The sequence below is a fragment of the Ovis aries genome, chromosome 14 (assembly GCF_016772045.2).
Source record: "Ovis aries strain OAR_USU_Benz2616 breed Rambouillet chromosome 14, ARS-UI_Ramb_v3.0, whole genome shotgun sequence".
NCBI lineage: Eukaryota > Metazoa > Chordata > Mammalia > Artiodactyla > Bovidae > Ovis > Ovis aries.
The window spans coordinates 9,594,142-9,617,112 of record NC_056067.1 but is presented as its reverse complement, the minus strand read 5'-3'; the positions used below and the strand labels follow the sequence as shown (position 1 = coordinate 9,617,112).

Here is a 22,971-nt window from a genome sequence, read left to right as displayed (position 1 = left end):
CACAGTGACCCTAACCGAGATGTTATTGGCCCCATTTTACAAGTGCGGAAACAGGCACAGAGAAATTGACTGTCTGCCCAGGGTTACACATCTGGAGAATGGATGAGTGGGGGTTTCTGCTCAGGAAGTCTGGCATTTGGCAGGCAGCGGGGGCCACCAGGGCCCTGGGCTCTGCTACTTCTCTGTGAGGCCGTGTGAGACCGGGGGCCTTTCTCCTTCCACTGCAGCCCACTGGGGCAGCTCCTGGAGGCAAGACAGAGTCTCTGATGGAATGAAAAGTCATGAGCTGTTTCCTTTACGTCCTCTGAGAAAATACCTCCTTCAAAGCTGATGTTTTCTAGTCTCTTCTAGTAAATTTGGCAGTGTTAGGAAAGGATTTTATGATGGAGCTTTTGTTCTCTCTAAGACAATCATACATGTGGGAGCACATGGAAGTGAATTAAGTGGAAAGATGCCCAGAGGTGGGGGCAGCCTGGGAAAACGGTGGCATCGTCAATGGTGCAGCAGATGCCTGTCCAGCAGGTGAAGCCGTCCCGGCCCGACGAGGGTGGGAAGAGGTTCCTCGTGAGGAGAGGAGTGTGCTGAGACACCTGCCTGCCCGAGGGACCAGTCTCTGGTCCAGGGAGCTCTGCCCAGACCACCTCCCCGTGGTCCTCATAGGTAGCTGGGCAGCAGCAGGCTTTGCTGCGACATTCAGCAGAAAGATGTGTCAAAGATTTGAAGACTGTCAAGTGAGAATCAGAAATGGAAGGTGCAATTGTACTCTGAAAAGCAGAAAGCTGGTAGAGAAACGCTCTCAGGTCTGTCCGCAATCGCACACTGAGGGCTGAGCTTTTTCTGTGTATTGGTTTAGAGGCACAGTGTGGAGAGGCAAGAGCTCTGTCTTGCAATTTATCTTCCTGTGTGCCAATCCCTGTGATCTTGGGCCAGTTTTCCAATCTCCCTGAGCCTTGGTGGCTCAGCTGTGAAGTTGGGTGATGGTCGCACCTTTCTTACAGGGTTGTTGGGAAATCAGAAGTGACTGTACATATAAGGCGTGGAGAACAGTGTCTGGGACACGGTAAATGCCAGCTGCTCTGTTGCAAGTGTGAGCACACCAGGGTAGTTGCAAGAAAGAGGTTGACATAGACTGAACGTGTTAGGAAAGTGGACCACAGGAGGCATTACAAGGTGCTGATGACAGCAGAGAAGGAGGTGGACAGAGCCAGGCTGACCTAGGACCAGGCTGCCCCTGGCTCTGAGTGTCCACACCACCCTGGAGCCCAGGGAAGCCATGCCTGGCAGACGCTGGATCTGCCCCTCCAAGGTCTGATGGCCCAGCTAAGGGCACAGGCTGTATGTAACGATGCTGGCTAGTGACTCTCAGGCAGCAGCCTCGTGTACAGCATGCCAGGCAGGGCCACTCCTCAGAACAGCAGAACATCCAAGGGCTTTACCCCGGGGGTCTCTCTTTCTTTCCCACCTTTGCTCACCTCTTTGGGGAATCTCAAAGGCTCAAGGTTGTAACCCCTTCTCTGGAGCTTCTGCTTTTGCTCCTTCCTGAAGTACTTAGATAATAATATATGATGCTTATTTCCTGAGTTTTTCAGATGCTAAAACCACCGCCAAATGGAAGAAACTAACTACTTGATCACGAGCAGGTAGCCCCCAGGACTGAAACCCACCCAGCAATCAGAGAACTGTGCAGGAGCTGATCACACACCCTGGGACACCCCTCCCTCTCCTGCCCTGAAAGATGCTTTGCGGAAACCCTTCAGGGAGTTCAGGGGTTTTACGAGCAGGGGCTGCCCATTCTCCTTGGGTGGCTCTGCAATAAAGCTTTCTCTGCTCCAGATTCCGACATTTTACGTTTGGGTTTGTTTGGCCTCGCTATGTGTTGGGCACAGGAACTTGCATTGGGTAACACCATCACCTTCTGAATGTTTCCAGTATCTGCCTGCTTCTCATGGTCTCCGCTGCTGCTGCCAAGTCCAACCTCCCAGACCTGGATCACTGCAGTGCCCTCCCCACTGGTTCTCTGCTCTCTCCCCTCCCCTGAACCCTTCCCACAGACTCTCTTCTAAAACCATTAGAGCGTTTAACTTTCCATCTTGTGTTTGATCTAGAGTGAATGTTTTACCCACACATAACTCTGGCCTCTGCTCCCACCGCCTCGATCCCTCTGCACAAGCACACTGACCTCCCCCGACATCACACACTCTGCACACTCAGCCTCAGGGCCTTTGCATCCGTCATCTTCCCTGCTTGGACCACTCTGCCCCAGATATCTGCATGGCTCACCCTTCGGTTCTTTCAGCTCTTTCCTGAGATGTCAGACCCTACTGCTTTCTCTGTTTTATTTTTTTTTTCTTTGCTACTATGCTATTTATTTTAAAATTTATCTTCTTGATTGTTTTCTCTTTCCTCTACAGGAATATAATCTCCATCATGACAGATATTTTCAACTGTTTCACCTGCTGCTATATCCCCAGTGTCAAGAAAAGGGCCTGGCATACTGTAGGTGCTCATTAAGCGCTTGTGGAATGAATAAAGCATGTAACGATTAAAGAGGTGGCTTATTCTGTCCTAGCCCTCATCCAAATCCAGAGGCCCCACTGCACGTGTGCAGTCCCCTCACAAGGATCTAAGGCTGTTAAAGTCGGTGACATGAAGTCTGGTTGTATCCTGAGATTCCTGTCTGTATGGTTAGACTACAGAGGGAAACCTCCGAAGTAAACATATCAAGAGAAAATAGAGCTTCAGGATTCATTTGGAGAGCAAACTGGGAGCAGAGATGAAGTGAGCTTCTTGAATGAGTTCAAGACTCACTGTCTGCGGTTTCATTACTTGAGTTAGTGCTAATGCTGTGATACGCTGTTCATGAGTGCCCAAGGTGTGCTCCTTGGCTGGTGATTGACAGACAAACTGAGATAATAAAATAGATCGGCTATCTTCCCTGGCCGACTTCTGTTGCAGTCCTGAAGTGTGTGGCTTTCTCAATCAATGCTGTATGGGTAGCTTCTGTAGCAACCCTCATCTAATTCAAATGCCTTTATTACAGCAGCAACAACAACAACAGACAGCTAAGCAGATTTAACAGTTCAGAAAACATTGAGCAAGAAACAGTATTAACATTTGTCAATATTTTTTTTATTGGTCCTGAAAATTAATTTCTTAGGCTGCCAACAGTGACCATTATAATTATATTAAAATGTAACCAATTTGAAACCATGCTATCAATAATGAAAGTCTGGCCCATGGCCAGTTTATAATAATACGTAGATGGATGTTAAAAAGGTGGGTAAATTGTAAAATATCCTTTCAACTGTGTTTCCAAATGGTCGGTTGTATCACAGTAACCAAATCGAGCACCTCTGATTGAGGTTAATAATGAAAGTCTTCCATCTCTAGATCATTATAAAGGCCAGAATTCTATTTTTAGCCACTGAAGCTGTTAAATCTATAAAGATTCAGTTGTTTAATTTATTAGATCTTGTTTCCCATTGCCATCTTCATAACAGAAAATCTGATTGTTAAAAATAAGAGTAAGCTATATATTTCATAAATAATTAAAAATTCTATAGCAGAATAGGCAATTAAACAATTGCCACCATGATCTTCCAATGGAGGAACATCACTTTAATTAAAAATTACAAAGGCGCCACTGTACACAATACATTGAGCTCTGTGTTGACTCAAGAAAGAAATACCTCACCAAAAAAACAAAACAAAACAAAACACCTAACAGAAATGACCTCATCCCAAATCCTATTATTGAGGTCAGTAAGCACATTTAATTAAGATGAAGTGTTAATAATATATTTTAGTAGATGGAGGCTCTTTTCATTTCCCCAGGTAGAAATGTTATTATTTGGCCTTTAACTTCTGATTAAAATTTAAAAGGTGGGAGTCACCCCAAATTAAACTCTTAAATCTGGTTTTGAAATCTGTTTTTTCTTTTTTCAAAAGGAGTTACAATCCTCTTTTCTCCTCCCAGTAATGGTGAGCTACTATACATTTTGAATCTCTGTGTTCCTGAGAACTGATAGTGATGACAAAATCCTAATTTCCAAGGGAACTGATTTTTGCCATCTGCTTCCAAAGGTCTTAGAATATACAGAACAAAATGCCACATAGCCAGCTGATGATTTTTGCTCAATTTCCTATCATTTTTTCGTGTGATTTCCTTTGAATGGGCCCCAATATTAGATTAAATGAGGTATTAAAGAAAAAGACTTGATGAGTCACAAGAAGACCAGCAAAACCTGGAAGTGGGCATTTTAGCAAATCTTTTCGGACTGAATTTTCATCACTGCATGTTGCATTCTGCACCAGTTTGAGACCATGAATGAATCTAACCGGAGCTTAAAAGCTTCCAAGTCTAGAGCAGGAAGGGGCAGGAAATGACTTAAAAAGACTCAAAGAAATCAGGACGAAGTAGGCAGCGGTTTCCAGAGAGACGAGGATCCAATTGGGATCTGATTCCGATATTCTGTGTTTAAAGAATGGGCTCAATCTGGCTCATGGTTTTGGAAGAAGAGGGGGCTGATGGACCTGGCTCCTTAACTAACTCTATGGACCTGGGAAGCCCAGTGGGAGGCTGATCAGTCCTGCTCAGGCCATCCCCCTCCCTGCCCCTGGGGTTGGTTTAAAGCAAAGCCACATGCAAATATGTCCACAGTTGGGAGACATTAGACAATACTTGAAGATGAAAAATAATAGTAATCCATAAACAAAAAACCATGTCTGCTTATGCACAAATGCTTGCATACAGACACTCCACCCCAGCTGCTGGCAAACCACACTATACTTGTTTACCAAGCACATCCATAGGCCAGGCCCAGGGCTGGGCTGTTTTAAGACCTTCAATTGGTACAGGTGTTATGGGAAACAGTATGGAGGTTCCTCAAAAAACTAAAGATATGGCAAAACCAATACAATATTGTAAAATAATTAATCTCCAATTAAAATAAATAAATTTATGTTAAAAAAATAAAGATAGAGTGGTCAAATGATCCAGCAATCGCACTCCTGGGCATACAGACAAAACTATAATTCAAAAAGATACACCCGCCCTTATGTCTGCAGCGGCATTGTTCACAACAGCCGAGACATGGAGACAATCTAAATATCCACGGACAGGCGAAGGGGCAAAGATGAGGTGGCCCGCGTAAGCAAGGGGATACTCTGCAGCCGTACAAAGCACGGAATCATGTCATTTGCAGCAAGAAGGATGAACCTAGAGGTTATCGTAGTTGGTAAGTAAGTCAGAGAGAGAAAGACAAATACTATATAGTAGCACTTATATGTGGAATCTAAACTATGGCACAAACGACTCTACCTACAAAACAAAAGCAGACACACAGACGCAGAGAACAGGCTTGTGGTTGCCAAGGGGACGGGGTGGGGAGGGGTGGATGCAGAGCTTTGGGGTTAGCAGATGCAAACTATTCTATGTGGAAAGGGCAGACAGCAAGGACCTACTGTGGAGCTCAGGGAACTACACTCCACATCCTGAGATACACAAGAATAAAGAATGTGGAAAAGAATGCACGTGTGTATGTACGCCTGTGGCACATTGCTGTAGAGCGGAAATTAGCACAGCACTGTAAACCAGCTGTGTGAGTCGTGTCTGACTCTTTGTGACCCCATGGACTGTAGCTTGCCAGGCTCCTCTGCCCGTAGGAATTTCCAGGCAAGAATACTGGAGTCGGTTGCCATTTCCTATTCCACAATCAACTACACTCCAATAAGATAATAAAAGAGGACCTTTGGGCCTCTAAGAATTTTCTCTGTCCATGGTAGCCTCCTCCCAAGTCACACCAAACAGACTGAAATGTACCACATCGCCAGTGCATAATTTTTGAGATAATTTTTATACTTTTGGAATAATTCGGCTGTGGGAATATTTCACTAATAATCCTCTATGATTTTTCTAGTGCTGACCCAGACATCCTTACAGTGTGATCTACAAATAATTTGCAAATGTAAAGGGTGTGTGTGTACTCAGTTGCTTCAATTGTGTCCAACTTTCTGTGACCCCATGGACTATAGCCTGCCAGGTTCCTCTGTCTATGAGATTTTCCAGGCAAGAATGCTGCAGAGGGTTGCCGTTTCTTCCTCCAGGGGATCTTACCAACCGGGGATGGAACACGAGTCTCCTGTACTGCAGGCGGATTCTTTCCCACTGAGCCACCGGGGAAGCTCTTGGCAATGTAATGACGTTTTTTCAAATATTAAATTCAACATGGCTCAAGTCATGGTGCTGTGGACACTCAGTCTTTATTAACTTCAGTTTGCTGTTTTCTTTTCAAACTTTGCCGATGGCAGATTATATGTTTGAGTCCTTGAAATTTTTGTCAAGGACAAAAGTTTTGAAGGCCTTGGTGCTGGGCCTGAGCGCTTAATTAACTAAATGGTACTGATGAGGCCCTGATGGCTTATCAGGGATGGAGGTGAAAATGATCGTTACCCTCACAGAGGCTGAGGGTTAGGGGAAAATAATAGTGTAACAGTGAAGCGTGATAAATGTTATACTAGACTTTCAGAAAGCCAGTGGCAGTGCAGTCTGAAAGTAAGGTAGTCACGTGCAGGGGGATGCCTAAACCTCAGAAAGACAAACAGGCATGGGCGAGGTGTTGGTGAGATAAGCCCCAGTAGTTCACCTCATTTGTACGTTTTCTTCCCATAAACTTAGGCTCAGAGAGGTTACGTTTTCCTCATAAAAGGGGTGGACGCATCATTTCTCATTCACAGGGTGGTTGTGAGAGTTAAGCAAGACTGCCCTCAGTGCTTTTGGTAAATGTTTATATAAAAATGTCAGGCATCTTAGTCACGCAAAACATGCATCCAGGGCTCCTGGCAATCTTTGCCTAGTGTAGTCTCGTACTCCATTCCCGGGAGGCAGAGACCAGCTCAAAGGCATCGGGGTGGTGGCATTTCTAGAGGATTTAGGAATCTGTTGACCAGTGAGACTACAATGATGCTTGGAAAGAAATAATTCTGTTGCTTGGCTCTTTCTCCCCAGCTGGGGACCGCTGGTCCCTACTTTCCAGGGAGACAACTTCTTTCTCTCCTTCCTTCCTTTACCTCTCTCTCCCTTTCCCCCTCCCTCTTCCTTTGTTTCCTGGGGTATCGCTCTTGCTCTTTTGACTATAAGCTCCCTGGAGGCTCTAGGCAGAGATCATTGCTTTCACAGGTTAAAACACTGCATCAAGCAGTGTAAGGCCCATAGTGGGCACTAAACAAATACGAGTAAATGAATTCAGTAAAGGAATGAATGGAAAATGATAATGTTTGCGCTTTTTTTCAAGCAGTTATCTTTGGCAACACAATTATCTATTATTTTGATTGTGTAAAATCTAATTTCATGGCATGTATTCATCTTGTAAAATTCATCCTGTAGTCTTTTATTACACAGAAAGTTTCAACACCCAAAGGTGTTCATGGAAGAAGCTTCTGGTTGCCTTACAATATCCATTCTTTTTTCCTTTCTTAGTAAAGAATTCCACTTTTAAAAGCTGGTTGCTACCCACCTAAAAATGACCATGCTTCCTAGTATTTCTTGCAGCTAGGTTGTGGCCGTGCGACTAATTTTGACCAATCAGATTCAAATATAAAAGTGTTTGACTTTCCGGAAGACTGTCTAAAATATAGGAGACTCCCTTCTGTATTCTCTCTCTCCCAAACTACTGTCTGAAACACGGATATGAAGGCTGGAGCACTAGCAACTAACACAGTCCATGAGGCAGAGATTGCCAGCTCAGAGGCGATTGAATGGTCAGCAGGAAGGAGCTGGGGCCCCTGCCAGCTTTGTGGAACTGCCATCCCTGCCCTGGACTGCAGTAGCTGCTTTATACTTATTTTATACAAGGAAAAAAAAACACAACCAATTTCTATCTTCTCTGAACTGCCATCGTTTTCAATTTTCCTTTTATAGTCAGTCAAACTTAATCCTCACAGACACAGTGCTGCTGGACAAACACTTGTGGGGCTCCCAGGATGAATGATCCTTTTTCCCAGAAATGCTGAGCAGCAAAGGATAATTTCACTTGGGCAAGGACAATACTTTTCCTCAGCTCACATCTTACACGTTCAGTGTGTGGCAGAAGTCTCTGCTATAAGGTTGTTTAATACAGACCAGAGAGAGAAGATGAGTTCTGTCTAAAAAAAAAATGTTTGGAATAGGAATGGCTACTTGGCTGCCTCAATAGAAATCCCCTGGTCATTCAGAGAGTGAAATAAGTCCTTTCAGACCTCTCAAAATGATGGAGCTGCTGGCCATATCCCTAGAGCAACCAAAGCAACCGACTTGATGCCATGGTGAGGCTGGTCCATGCTTCTCATCTCACTGTTGGAGGATGTTGGGGAAATAGAGTCATTATCACTGAGCTGCTATTTCTGACAATAATTAGCCAACAAGTTTCGGTGCATGGGTCCCTTGCTCACTGGAGACACTAAAATCTCGAGAAGGGCCAGATCCCTCTCTGGTGTTCGTGGAGGCAGATTCCGTCCTGAGAGCTGAAGCCAGTCTCTTTGCCTCTGCGCATTGAAAGGCTGGGCTATGGGAACCAGCTCTATTTTACAACATGTCAATGTTCATATAACCTTGGAGCAGAGAAACTTTCTAACCATCAATTCAAGTCATAAGGGAAAATAGAAATATGATTGCCTAGGTAAAAATAGAATTCTTTATATGACAAAAACATTAGCAACATCAACACTTTTGCACAGCATTTTCAGAAAATTCTTCAGAAAATTAATGATGCATTAAACAATTTAGTGACAAGCATGTCCACTGACCTTTTACAAAAATAATTGCATATGACTGGAAATAGTCTAAATAGCCTACAACAAGGGAATGGATAAATAAATGAGCATGTTTGGGTAACAGAGTAGTAGAATGCATACTATTCAGCAACTAAAAATAGTGGCTGTCTCTTGACATGGGAAGCTATTCGCCACATATTGGGAAGTAAAAATGGCAGGTTTCAAAGCAAAGTGGGTGATGTGAGCCAACTTTGAAAATAAAAACAAGTACTCCAACATGTGACTAGAGATATATCCAAGCTGTTAAAAAGGGATTTCCTTGGGTGGAACTATCACAGATTTTTAAAATTAGATTCTTTATTCCCAACTGCCTTTTCAAAAGTTTCCTCCATGAACTATCTTAACTTTATAATAAGGATAAGAAGATACAAGTCATTAAGAAGAAGAATTTCACCTGTCATAGCCCACTGCTGTCCGTTTGGATTTGGCTAAGAGCACAATGCGATGGGCTTTTAAACAAGCGTTAATAACGCAGGCTTTTTAGTGAGAATATTCACTCTGAAGCCTGGACACCTCCTGTCTTTAGAGTTACAGGCTTCTCAGAGATCAAGGTGCCTTTCACTGGTTTTAACATTCCCTAGTGAGATAAAAGAGGGCATCCAGCGGCAGCGGCGGAACTACTGTGTCTGAGACGTGTTTTCCATACCAGAAGACAGGACAGGATGAGTCAGAAGTGAGGTCCTAAGTTTTGCGGGGGTTGGGGGTAGGGAGGAGTTTTCCTGGGCAAGGGAGGGAGCCCGCATGCCCTCAGGGAGGAGGCCCGCCGCGGTGGGGGCAGGAGCTGAATCAGGCTGTCTGCACCCTGGCCGGGTGTGCCGGGTCTCTCATTGTGCTGAGATGCCTTGAGTGCCTGGCTAGTCGTCTGAGATGAGATGGGGTTATTGGAGCAGAGGCACCGACAGTGTTGGAGTGAGATATTGATATAGAGACAGGCGGAGAGGGAGAGACAGAGAAAGAAGAGGAGGAACAGTGGGGAGGGGGTGATAGAGGGAGAGGGTGATAGAGGGAGGAGGAAGGAAAAAGAAGAAGAGGGAAAGAGGAGGAGAAAAGAGAGGAGAGAGAGGAATGAATGGGAGGGAGGAAGGAACATAAGCAGACAGACGAGATGGCCATGGGACAAGAGAGAAAGACGGTCCTAGAGGGATGGGGGCGATGCCAGTAGAGACAGTGATGGGGAGGAAGACAGAGACGGAGACACGGAAGAGATGCATGGAGTAAAGGACAGACCAAGGGTAACCGGCACCGGGATTGACGCGTGGACACACACACACACACAGGGACACCCGGATAGCATGCAGGAGTGCAGAGCCAGGGGGGAGCTATTGCTGGGAATCAAGACCCTTGGAGTACATGTGACTTTGTCAGTTGAACTCAGAGCTCTCCTTGAGATAAAAATGAGTTCCCAGTGTAAAGTTGCTCCCTCTTCCAACGCCCGCTCCCCGAGGAATCATTAAGAAAACACCAGCACCACCACCACAGACACAAGGTCATCACGTCTTTCTGAGAATTCTGGGGAGCTGAGTGCAGATGATTAGAAAACCGTGTCCCAGCCTGGCCCCTCCCCTCAGCCCTGCTCAGCCTTTGCACACAGGGCCTCTCAGGGACACGACTTCTCCTGTACAGGATCAAAGGCTGCAAATAATTAATGAGACTTTTCTCCCCGCAGAGTTTCTGTGACAACAGCTCAACCTGTCAGGGATGTTATGCCTGCCTTTGATGGAGCTCAGATCAGTGCCAGGAGAGGAAGGGCGGGTTGGGGGGGAGAGGGAAGGGCGGAGGGAGGTCCAGTCAGTGCCAGGCTGAGAAAGGGTCACTTCCAGGCAACTCTGGATCTCAGCAGGAAGGAATGTGTCCAAAGAGTCAGACCAGAGAGGGAAATGTGTGTCTCACACATACACACACATTTACTTGGTTTCAGCGCTGGAAAAGGGACTTGTCCAGACACTGCTCAGCCAGACCCATTTGTAAGTGCTACAGTTCTTAGCCAAACAGTCAGAGGAACACCTCAATTATATTTTCCAAGGGGACCGTGACATTGAACTTGATCGCAGTGGCTCTCTGTGGCCCCTGATGACTCAGAATCATTTCTATCCTCTGGGAAGGGCCTTTGGCATTCCTGTGGGAAGCCACCTCCCAGGTACTCGTGGTTGGATGCCGGGTTCCCAGTGTGCTCACGCCTCAGGACTGGCCCCGGGGACCTCTCGCCATCCTGCCGTTCTGCCAGGTGTGTGTGAGTGAGTTGGCTCAGTGAGACCCACACCTGGCCCTCCGGCAGATACTTCTGGTTGGGGGGGATCTTTTTTTTTCTTTCTGGTAGGACTGAGGCCCGGCATTGCTATTGGTGCCTCAGCCCTCTACAGCCACACAGAGACAGCTGAGGATGAAGCCAAACCAGGCTAAGCGCAGAGTCAAGAGATGGGGAAGGAATATATTCTGAGCCCTGGAATCCTCATGCTGAATGCCCTTGCCCTCATTTTCGATGCTGTGGGCCAGCACAGGCACTCCTGGAAAAAGTCAGTCTGAGATGGGTCCTTGCCACTTGTGACTGAGGGTCACATAACACCTGTGATGACCAGCTGTACTGTGGAAACTGGAAGCTCTTCAGAGCTTTCTCTGCTCCTGCTTTTTACCGCAAGTCTCACGTCTAGTAAGTTACAAATTGCTTTCTCAGATCACCTTTTCTCACAGTGGGTGCCACTAACGCTCCATGCGAGATAGAATGGGGAAACACTGGATTCCGGTTCCAGCTGCTGGTCTGTTCTCCAAGCTCAAATCCTGGCCTTGGAGTCCCTCGCCAGTCAGCTGCTCCTCTCCAGGCGGGAATCACGGCTCCTGACTCCGTTTGCCGGGGCTGCCGGCCATGGCCGCTTGCCATACTCCAAGCACCACACCCCATTTGCCAGATGGGTTTCCTTCCTGCTTCTCAATCAGCTGCCTGAGGTGGGGGCAGGTGCAGTCATGTCTGGGAACATCGCCTCTGACTGCCAAGGGGCTCTGAGTTGGGGTGCACGGCTCCAGCTCAGGCAAAGCAGACTTGCCCCGACATGAACTGTGAGCTGAGTGACACAAGGGTGGACAGTGGCTGCAGGTGGGCCACTCTCCCTGTGAGCTCCTGCAGTGCCAGCCTGTCAGGCCCTACCACCTAGAGGTGCAACAACTCCTGTGCTGCCTCAGCCTTGGTCCAAGCATCTTCTCCAATCCTATAAACTCCTCAACATCACCGATCATCAGAGGAACGCGAATCAAAGCCACAATGAGATAGTATCTCACACCCATCAAAATGGCCATCATCAAAAAGACCACGAGTAACACATGCTGGAGAGGATGTGGAGAAAAGGGAACTTTTGTACAGTGTTGGTGAGGAATATGAATTAGTGCAGCCACTATGGAGAACAGTGTGGAGGGCCCACAAAAAAAAAAAAAAAAAGAACCACTATCCAGCGACTTCACACCTGGGCATGTATTAAAAAAAACCCTACAAATTTGAAAAGCTACATCATTCTCCCCAATGTTCATAGCAGGATTATTTACAATAGCCAAGGTATGGAAATAACCTAAGTGCCCATCAAGAGATGAACAAATAAAGAAAATGTGGTGTGTATATATATGTATGTATATATACACACACACAAATACGTGTGAAATATTACTCAGTCATAAAAAGGATGAAATCCTGCTATTTGCAACAATGTGGATGGACCTAGAGAATATTATGCTTACTGAAATAAAGCAGAGAAAGATAAATACTCTGTTACCATTTATACTAGAATCTAAAAAAGAAAACAAAGGAATGCATATAAGAAGCAGAAACAGACTCACAGATATAGAGAAAAAACTAGTGGTTACCAGTGGGGAAAAGTTCTATAAACTGTCCCTAGGATCTTCCAACAAAGTCCCCTTTTGCCCAAGTCAGCCAGAGTTGGTCTTAAACAAAGAACCCCGACAGACCCGCCTCTTCCCTGTCCGTCCCACCTTAGTGGGGCATCTACTCCCAGATTCCAGATACCTGCTTCAGCCCCTCCTCATGGCAGTAACATTGTCATGCCTGCCAGCATCCCGTGTTACTCAGCAAAGGCAGTATCCCAAGCTTAGCAACATCAGCCCCATTTCAGTGCATTTCCTACCCATCCTGGAGTCACCTCTTCTACCTCCTGTACTCTTGCCTGGAAAATCTCATGGACGGAGGAGTCTGGAAGGCTGCATGGGGTTGCAAAGAGTCGGACACGACTGAGCGACTTCCCTTTCACTTTTCCCTTTCATGCATTGGAGAAGGAAATGGCAACCCGCTCCAGTGTTCTTGACTGGAGAATCCCAGGGATGGCGGAGCCTGGTAGGCTGCCGTCTACGGGGCCTCAAAAAGTTGGACACGACTGTAGCGACTTAGCAGCAGTAGCAGCAGAGACATCCTAAATTTGTACAACTACCTTACAGTGTGTTAAGTTACAGATTTCCTGATCTTTCTCTTTGATGTTTAAATGTTGTGTTTCCTTTGTCAAACACTATACAGAAAAGGGGGAAATTAAAGGAGAAGAGAAAAAAAAAGGAATGGCTATTTCAGATTCACATTATTACAGGATTTGGCATTATTTTGTGCTTGTATCTAGTTCATCTGGAATTTCAGAAAGTTTTGTTGTAAGAAATAAACCCCCGTTTGGGTTGGAAAATAGCTTCTGCCAGCCTGCTCCACGGTCCTGTGGGCGACATGGAGACGGTGGCGTGTTTCCAGCTATTTCAAATCAGAAAAATAAGACACATGTTTGTTTGAAGTGTGTCTAATACATGGTTATCGGTATCTCCTATGAGAAGATTATGTTCTGGAGGAGGAAGATTAATAGCGCCCTTTTGCAGAGACAAGCGCACGTTTGGACCTGCATGCCAATGTGTTTACTGTGAAACGTTGCACCAGGGAGGGCATCTGGTCTCCACCAGCACGAGATGCATGGCAGATAATGCTCATTTAATTAAATCTCATTATGAAAATCCCTTCTTTTGAAGTACTGGACAGAGCTTAAGGAATGAAGGCTACAAATTTGAACCTTTTTTTTTTTTGGCTTGCCAATCATCAATGGAAAACTCAACCCCGACGGTGGTGGTTTAGTTGCTAAGTCGTGTCCAACTCTTGCAACCGCATGGACTGTAGCCCTCCAGGCTCCTCTGTCCATCGGATTCTCCAGGCAAGAATCCTGGAGTGGGTTGCCATTTCCTTCTCCAGAGGATCTTCTTGACCCAGGAATCGAACCTGAGTCTCTTGCATTGCAGGTAGATTCTTTACCAACTGAGCTAATTCAACCCCGATGGTCCATTTCTAAGTACTAGGTAACATCTAGTCCTTCCCCTTAACAGTTCAGAGTCCAGAGCACTTGGCTGAGAGCACCAACTTTGCATACTGAACCAAAAGGTCTCCATCCTGATTTTTCCGCTACTAAGCTGGGCAGCCTTGAGCAAGCTAGTGAACCTCTCTGAATTCCTAACACCCTTAACTGTACATGGAGCTGGCCAAGCCTTTCTCAAGAAGCTGTGGCCACTGATAGAGCAGGTTAAGCATCTGAGATGCAAGGGGCCCTGGGTGGCAGCTCCTTCCACACTGTGCTTCATACCGGCAGAGCCCTGGGAACCTGTGGGAACACAGCCCTGGAGCCCCTCTCCTCCTGGGCTGCTCTGCAGCCAGGAACCAGGTACAAGGCCAGCTTCCCCGTGGAGTCAGCCTGGTCCCCTGGTGCCACTGGCTGCCAACTCTTCATCACGACACAGACTTCCTGCTCAGCCAGGTCGTAAAGCAGTGTGTGTAGTGTCTGTAAGTCAATGGTAACCCGGAAGGAAGAGCCGCTCCCGCCCGCCTCCCGCCTCTGGCCACGGAGACGCCCACCCACCTGATGGTCTGACGCTGCAGGGAGTCGGGGTCCGTGGCATTCACTGTTAGCAGCACGCTGCCCACGGAGATGTTCTCCTGCTTGGTCACCATCATAGGGTCCGGGTAGAAAACTGGACTCTCGTTGACATCCAGGACAGTGATGTGGACAGTGGCCGTGGAGCTGGGGCCGTAGGAGACGTCAGGCACCAGTGGGTCCTCGTTTTCCACTTTGATCAGCAGGGTGTGAAAGGCAGAAATCTCATAGTCCAGAGGCTGGAAGGCAGAGAGGGGGGCTCAGCATGTGGACTGCCACAGAGGGCGGGCACTTTTGCACACAGGCCCTCTGACAGCCGCCGGGACGTGTGGACACTCGGGGATGGATCCAGGTTCTGTGGACTAAGAAGTTTTGTGCAACTTGGGGCCCTCTTTCAGAAAAAGAGTATGAAACATACAGATATCAAGTTAGATATGAGAGTTGTTGAGGGTTTTAGACTGAGAAATAACCATAGCAATTGCATGAGTCTCAGAGATCTGGGTCTCTGGGTGTGAGATCTCTTTGAGGAAGATTCCCTGATGATGCTGACATGAAAAGCCTTCCCTCCTGTAGCCTGTGACCCCAAACTCCAGCATGCCTGTGGGCTTCAGTGGGCGCATGTTATCCTAGTAGATTGTCCTGCAAGGAAAAGTATTCGGGAGGCTAAGACATGAGGGGTTAAGCTGCAGGGCCCTGCCTCCCCTGAGGGCACTGGAAAGCCTGTGGGGGCATTTTCATTTGTCCTCAAGACTCAGTGGCTCTATTGCCATTTTCTGGGCAGGGGGACACAATGCCAGATACATGGCAGGCTCTCCCGCCAACGAGCAGCCCCACTGAGGCCCCTTCTAGGTGATTATGCAAAGGTGCTGCTGGTGGCTAGCTCTTCTGCTGCTGGGTAGACTAACATCAGAGGACGTTAAGGAAACCCACTGTAGACATTATGAACGTGGTGCCCTGCCCGCCATAAAATGTCACAGACCACATCCACTCTGCCACTTTCCTTCTAAACCGTGAGCTGCAGTGAGGGTGACATTTCCTGTTGATGGGAGGGTGTGTGGGAGACATTTGGGTGAGACAAGGACACAATTTTTATTTCAGTGTTCCGGGAAAATGAGTAGCTAACTCATGAGACCCAAGACATAATGGACATTCCTGCTGGGAGGACGAGACTAAAGTGAGTCCAGGGAGGTGATTCACTCCAACCAGAAGGAAGGGGATGGCAGTGCAGGCTGTAAGGGATCTGGGAACGTGGGATGGGGGGTGAGGACTGAAAGAGCTCTGTGGGCACAGGAGGTAGAAGGTGTAAGCAGAGAGGCCGAGCAGGAGGAACTTTAGGCAGAGTTACACTAACTTCTATAATGATTACAGCTAACATGCATGCAGCCCAGCCCACACCTGGGAAAGTGCACAGATGCACATGTGTGCACACATGCACAGACACACACACACACACAAAGTGCTGGCCTGGAAATACTTCCTGGTAGTAACAGGCCTGCCCCTCCTGCCCCGACCTAGAACTCCTCCCATCAGGGTGATGTTAGGGTGTTAAGCCCTAACAGATGTAAAGCTGCTGGCACCCAGGAGCTAAACTGTGGTTCCCTCCCTGGAACACAAGAATAACCTACCACTGCTGCCTCCTTTCTGATAACAGACCTCTGTCCTGCCCAAGGGAAGCCCCAAATACGCAGGCCCATGAAGGACTCTGCGTTTTGGCTAGCGTTCCAGGTGACTCGTGTAGATGTGGACATTTCAGACTCACAGCATGCTGGGTCAGAGGGGGAGTGTGGGGACCGGAGGACACTATGCTCCAGTCTGGCTTTGCTTGTATTTTATTTCACTCAAGCCACAGCAAATACAGGCTGGGAGAACTGTGCTCCTGTAGGGTTTACGTGGGGATGTGTATTTACCCAAGCTTTGTCTTACAGCTGCAGGTCTGGAAAACTGCCTGCCACCTTTTATGGACGCTGGATGAGATGCAGACAGCCACCAGAGGCTGTTATTTTACGGTTTTCACGGCTTTGAAACTACAGTGCTGAGCGCAGGGCAGTGTCAGGATCTCCTGGGGGTCCTGACGAGGGAAGAGGAGTTGGGAACTCGCAGAGCTGCTCTTTGCAGGCACATGTTTGGGGTTCAGTTTGGACCAAGTTCTGAAAAGGGCAGGCTTGGGAGAAACCCAGAGCCCTTGTCCTCCCAACAAAGTGGGAAGCGTCTCTAAAATCTGACATTCTCAGTGGTTCTGGGTCCTACCCCCAGTGGCATATGGAACTTTGCCGATGCAAATGTTTATACAGCCTGGCTAGGCTGAATAATGACCCCACCCCTAATGTCCATATTTTAATCCTTGGAACGTGCGACTGTTACCTTACATGGCAAAAGGGACTTTGCAGATGTGATTAAACTAAGGACCTTAACTGGGGACAGAAGCCTGGATTACCCAGGTGGGCTCATCGGAACCATAGGGAGCCTCGAAAGAGGGAGGCAGGAAAGTCAAAGGAAGGAGCAGATGTGGCGATGGAAGCAGGGGTCAGAGCAGAGAGAGGAAGACGCTGGGGCACAGCTCTGAAGATGCTGGAAGGGGCCCCGGGCCAAGGGATGCTCCAGAAGCCGGGAAGGACGAGGACACGTCAATTCCACTCTCCCCTGCTGTCCCCGGAGCCTCCAGCAGGGGCCAGCCACACCACCTGCAGCCCCATGAACCTGATTCTGGACTTTAAGCCTCCACGTTGGCGGTCACTGTTACAGCAGCCACTGGCCACACACACAGGCACCAAGTGCCCATCACTTATGAGCTGGTGACTTCCTCACAACAGCCTGAAGAGGTGGGCTGTCCTGGCACCCTCGTTTCACAGACGAGGAAACCGAGGCACAGAGAACAGTTATGCGTCTTAGCTGAGGGCACACAGGGGGTGGGTAGCAATGCTTCTGCTTTGTCCACTCACACGGCTGCCATAAATACAGCTGCTTCTTGCTTCTCAGGCAAACTGCTTCAGCCCCCAGAAAAGAAGCTGTATTACGCAGATGGCCTGGTCTGGCGGCAGCTCTCCCAGAACCTCCCAGACCCCTTCCTTCAGGACATGGGGACCACCAGCCACTCACGCTCTGCTGCCACCCCCTCCCTCCCACGTTTCTGAGCCCTCCCTTTCCATTGTGGTCACATGTCCTTCTTGGACTCCCTGCAGCAGAGAGCGGTCAGCATGCAGGGCTGTGTGCTCACAGGCAGTTTCATACTGAGGATCACCCTGTGTGTGTAATTATCTGCTGTGTTTAAGAGAGTAATCCAGACTCTGCTAAGAAAGATTGAGAGGAAATGTGATAATCCACAATTTGAGTATGGATCTTTAGGAAACCTTCACAGGTCCCATTTTTGCATATCTTTGATAATTAACTATGAAATGTCTAGAGAATGTGTTTTAAGGTTCCACACAAGTTTAAGTTTTTGGAACCTGTGGAACAGGCTGATTTTAAGGCTGTAAGGGTAAAAGCGCTCCCTCAAGTGGGAAACTTTCTCTATTTTAATTCCGGGAGGGGGAGACTGGGGCTGATTTATCCTCAGCTGGGGGCCCTGGATGCTCAGGCAAGGAAGGAGGAGCACTGGAGGCACCCTTACTTTGACGACGGAGAGCATCCCCTCATTGGTCTGCGGGTTGGTGTGGATCTCGAAGCTCTGCCCCGGGTTCCCGTTGATGATGGTGTAGGCGGCCCTCCACGCGCCCGTGGTGGGGTCGTCCTTGTCCTCAACTGTCAAGTTGACAATAACTCCCACGGCTCCTTCCTCGACTGTGGCTTGAAACTGTAAACAAACAAAGCAGACCGTGACTGTCACTATTTTGGGGAAACAACAACAACATAGCGAAGACCACTGACGGCGCTCCTACGACATGCCTGGTACGGGGCACGTCACCCCTAGCATCTCATTAAATGATAAAGCAAAACAGAGGACGACCATGGTGCTCTGCTCTGCCAACAGATGCCAGGCTTCAGGTTCTGGCAGCAGCCTTACGTGGGGCCATGAGCCTGAATTCTCATCAGAGGATTGTGGTCAGGGCTTGCCTGGGCTCACTGGAGGTGAGTGTTGAGATAAGAGCTGTGCCTCCCTTGGGCCCCCTTCCTTCTCCCCACCTGGATGCAGATGACCACGAGGCCTAAGAGGAAGGTGGAGCCAAAGGAGGGACGGCGCTAGGGTCCCTGAGCCATCATGAGGAGGTGGACAGAAGCCCATCCTGAACTGCTGTTGAGTGAGACCCAGACTTGGATTGAGTTTGAGCCTTTATGCATTTGTTCTTGCAGCTCTGTTACCGAATGTGAGTCTGTGTGCCCAATGCACAGTGAGGCCAAACAACATCAAAATGTCAGCGTCTGGAGCAGAGACAGGTTTATCGAGGGCCCTGCAAGGAGATGAGCGGCTCATGCCTTAAAAACCCCAAAGTTCTGGAAAGCTGTCAGCAAAACCCTTTTCTAGGAAAGGTGCAGGAGGGGCATGGGTAGTTGTTGCAAACGTCTTGCTGTCAGATCCTTTGCTCCTGAGGTCAGGTGTTCCTGTAAACCTCCACCGAAACAAACGCTATTCTCTGTTCTGACAAGTAAGGGCAAGGTCCTAAGGCTCAACTTTCACCCTCTGAGGTCTAGGGCCTGGGTTAGAGGAGGGGATCCCTCTGAGGACCAGTTACCAGCACCCCCCATACCTTCATCCAGCACCAAGTATAGGTCCTCCCACCAGCACCCAGGCCTGGCTGAAGAGGCAGATCTCAGTGGCAGCTCCCTCAGGGCCTGGTCCTCAGACCCTGCCTGGATGTCATCACGGGGGAGCCAGGAGCCCAGGACCCAGATAGCCCTCAGGGTCCTCAGGCCACCCAAATAGGGTGGGGGGAGGGGCGGGTCCCCGGGACCCATGCAGACAGATGGCTGCCGCCACTTGGTCCTGGAGAAGCGGATGGGAAAGAGGCGCTGCCTCATAGCCTCGGTCTGGCCAGCGGGCAGCTGTGGTGAGGGCTCTGGAGCCCTGCAGAACACGGCCCCCAGCCTGTCCCCAGGGACCCCCAGCTCACCACCAGCCAAGGTCAAGGAGGGCCCTGGGGAGAAGGCTGTTCACCTGCCTGTTACCAAGCTCTCCCTCGGAGGACACCACCCGGCCAATGGTTGGCCCAGTGGGACCTCTAAGGCCACGCTAAGGGCCTTGTGCTAACCTTCGGAGCTTAAGGTCTCATGGTAAGTTGCACAGAAATGACTGCACGGCTGCCTCTCCCCTAGTACAGCCCCACTCACCCTGAGGACAGGTGACCGGATACCAGAGCGCTCTCGCTCATACAGGGGAGGGCTGGCACTGGAGCCCTAGAGTTTGACTCCAGAGCATGACTGTACCATCTTCCCTAATGAAGGGAGCCAGCTTCATCCTTCCTACCCCTGGCCCAACCTAGCAGGACTTTAGAAAAGCATTTTCTAAGGAAACATATAAATCAATTGTTTGGAGCTTTGTTGTACCTATATTTATATTGTAATACATCTCAAATGTTTGTTGCAAGTAGGTGTGGTGAAAAAATAAATCAATAAATGAAAAATCAGCTTTCCCATAGACTGCGTTTCACAAGCCATCATTATTAGCACATTCCTTTGAGGTGGAAGCATATAGTATTGTTTTGGTGCTTACCTCTGACGCAGTACAGGTGAATAGTAATCTGTTTGCAAATATTTTATAAGCAAGTAACACCAATAAGCTGACAAGAAGAAGAAGAAGAAGAAGAAATATCTTGGAATTTCAATTAGTAGGAAAGAGAACCTAAAGACAGTAAGACAATGTCAGAAGGCTCTGATGTTCAAAGAGAAGTAATTTGAGAAATGAAGTCCCGAAAGCGGTGGCTGATTAATTGACTTGCAAATCATTAATCAGAAGCCGTAATCTTGATGCCTTGGGCGAGACATGCTGGGGATGGGAATTCATTCATCTCTCATACCTCAGTAAACCTGGGTAGGCTGTCTCCCTTTCCTAGAAGCGGTGCTGGGGAATTCTTAGAATACACACACCGGATGGAGAGGAGCTGGAGTGAAGGGGACGTGGAGGGTGCTGTCCCATAGAAACAGCTCCAGGAGACAATGATTTTGACTGGATTCCTGAGTCTTGTTTAAGTTAGTGCTACCTTCTATCTTCCCCACATTCTCACAAAAATTATGAAATTCCAGAGCTTGAAATCAGACTGGTGGTTCCTAGTCCTGTTGGAGTCTCCTTGAGGGCTTTTTAAAAACACTTCTTATTTTTTTTTTTTAAACTAACCCTATTCCAATTCAGTTGATCTAGGGTTAGGCCTAGGATTCAGTATTTTCTTGACCTGCACAGGTAATTCTATTGATAATATGCAGTTTGGCTGGAGAGAAAGAGTTCAAGGCCAAGGATGGCTGAGGTGAGGACGTGAGGGCCCACTCTGTGTACTGTGAGGCTGCCTGGGCGCCGTGTTGAGCGGCCGGCGGTGCCTCTGGGGGCAGCAGGAAGGAGCGCGGTGATCACCTACTGCTGTCTGCCATGTGCCTGGGAGCGGAACACGGCGGCACATGCGCTACCGGACCCTGCAGGTCGCAGAAGAAGAAGCAGGCTTAGAGGAGGAAGGAAGAGCTTGGTCCAGGGCCACCGAGTGAGCCTCAGGTCACATCCAGACCTGGACTGCAGTAACATCTGCTCCCCACCAGTTCTGGTACTCATGCCCACTCAAGGTCCCCATTGCCTGCCACAGCCTAGCGAGGGTCATTAGGGAAGAATTCCCTGAGAACTGAATGAAGACGAAAAGTTAGTGAGGTGAAAGGTGAGAGTCCTCCTGGATCTGAAATGGCAGGTGCAGAGGCTAGTGGTCAAGGGAGCACGGGGCCTTTGTGGAGCAGAGGGGAGGTGTGTGTGGCTGGAGAGACCCCTCTGCTCTTGGACTATGGGGGAGGAGACAGTCAGATGATGCAGGGAAAGGCGTTTAGAGTTTACCTTGAGAGCAAAGTGAGGTCTAATCAAGGAACTGGAATGTGTTTAAATCAAATCCTGAGAGAACTCAGAAAAAAAAAATCTTTAAATATAGAAAACATTCAACACAATTATTATAGTCTCTGTTAAGACCATTATCTGATTCTTGCATACACTATAAAGCCAGTTTCCTTGAGCATCCATTTAGAAACTCATTACTGCTTAATTAAATACTCATTCTATTAATTCTATTCAATGTTTTAACCCCATTATGTAATTCAAGAATGGAAAATTAAATAGATTAAAACGAAATAGTACCATTTTATATTTCTAGAGCAATGCTCATTTTGTGATTTAAAAACAATAGATAGACATTAATTTACCATACCAGAGCAGGAGGAATTATTGATTATAACATGACTTTGTTTAATTGGAAAAAATAGATAAAGTTACTTTCTATTAAACTGTGCTGTAAATCAAGTATGAGATGTGAAACATGTTTTTACACAATTAGTATGGGCAACTGGCTTGGGACATACTGAATTTCATTAGCTCTGTCTTGCAATTCAGAGCTGAGTTATTTCATTTTCTTTTCTCTGATAAGGTGAGGTGAGTTCTGCGATGGACACTTAGGAAGAGACTACCTGGACTTGCCACAAAGGTCATCCATCACCAGGGGAAGAGGGACGTGCATTTTAATTTACACTGAGAATGTACGCTCTTCCTCGTAGAGCAAAGAGTTGCTTGTTAAGGTTAACCTGGAAGATGGAAATGACGGTCAGCAGACTAGAATGCCACATGTGGGGAGAAGTGACAGCCCATGACTTTAAGGGACAGGACACAAGCAAGGCTGCTTGCTTGATTGCTGGAGCCCAGGTTCAGTTCAGTTCACTTCAGTTGCTCAGTTGTGTCTGACTCTTTGCGACCCCATGAATTGCAGCACGCCAGGCATCCCTGTCCATCACCAACTCCCAGAGTTCACTCAGACTCATGTCCATCGAGTCGGTGATGCCATCCAGCCATCTCATCCTCTGCCGTCCCCTTTTCCTCCTGCCCCCAGTCCCTCCCAGCATCAGAGTCTTTTCCAATGAGTCAACCCTTCGCATGAGGTGGCCAAAGTACTGGAGTTTCAGCTTTAGCATCAGTCCTTCCAAAGAACACCCAGGGCTGATCTCCTTTAGAATGGACTGGTTGGATCTCCTTGCAGTCCAAGGGACTCTCAAGATTCTTCTCCAACACCACAGTTCAAAAGCATCAATTCTTCAGCACTCAGCTTTCTTCACAGTCCAACTCTCACATCCCTACATGACCACTGGAAAAACCATAGCCTTGACTAGACAGACC

The 22,971-nt window shown here is 47.9% G+C and overlaps 1 protein-coding gene across 4 annotated transcripts in view; it reads right to left on the bottom strand.

The window, feature by feature from the left end:
* The window catches only part of CDH13 (cadherin 13), a 1,037,580-nt gene that overhangs the window by 74,735 nt on the left and 939,874 nt on the right, over positions 1–22,971 (bottom strand). For all 4 annotated transcript variants that reach the window (XM_004014934.6, XM_060398282.1, XM_060398281.1 and 1 more), the window contains 2 exons: positions 18,301–18,483; positions 14,679–14,932 (listed from right to left, as the gene is read on the bottom strand). In XM_004014934.6, the coding sequence (XP_004014983.2) occupies positions 14,679–14,932; positions 18,301–18,483 (437 nt within the window). The remainder of the gene's footprint in view (positions 1–14,678; positions 14,933–18,300; positions 18,484–22,971) is intronic.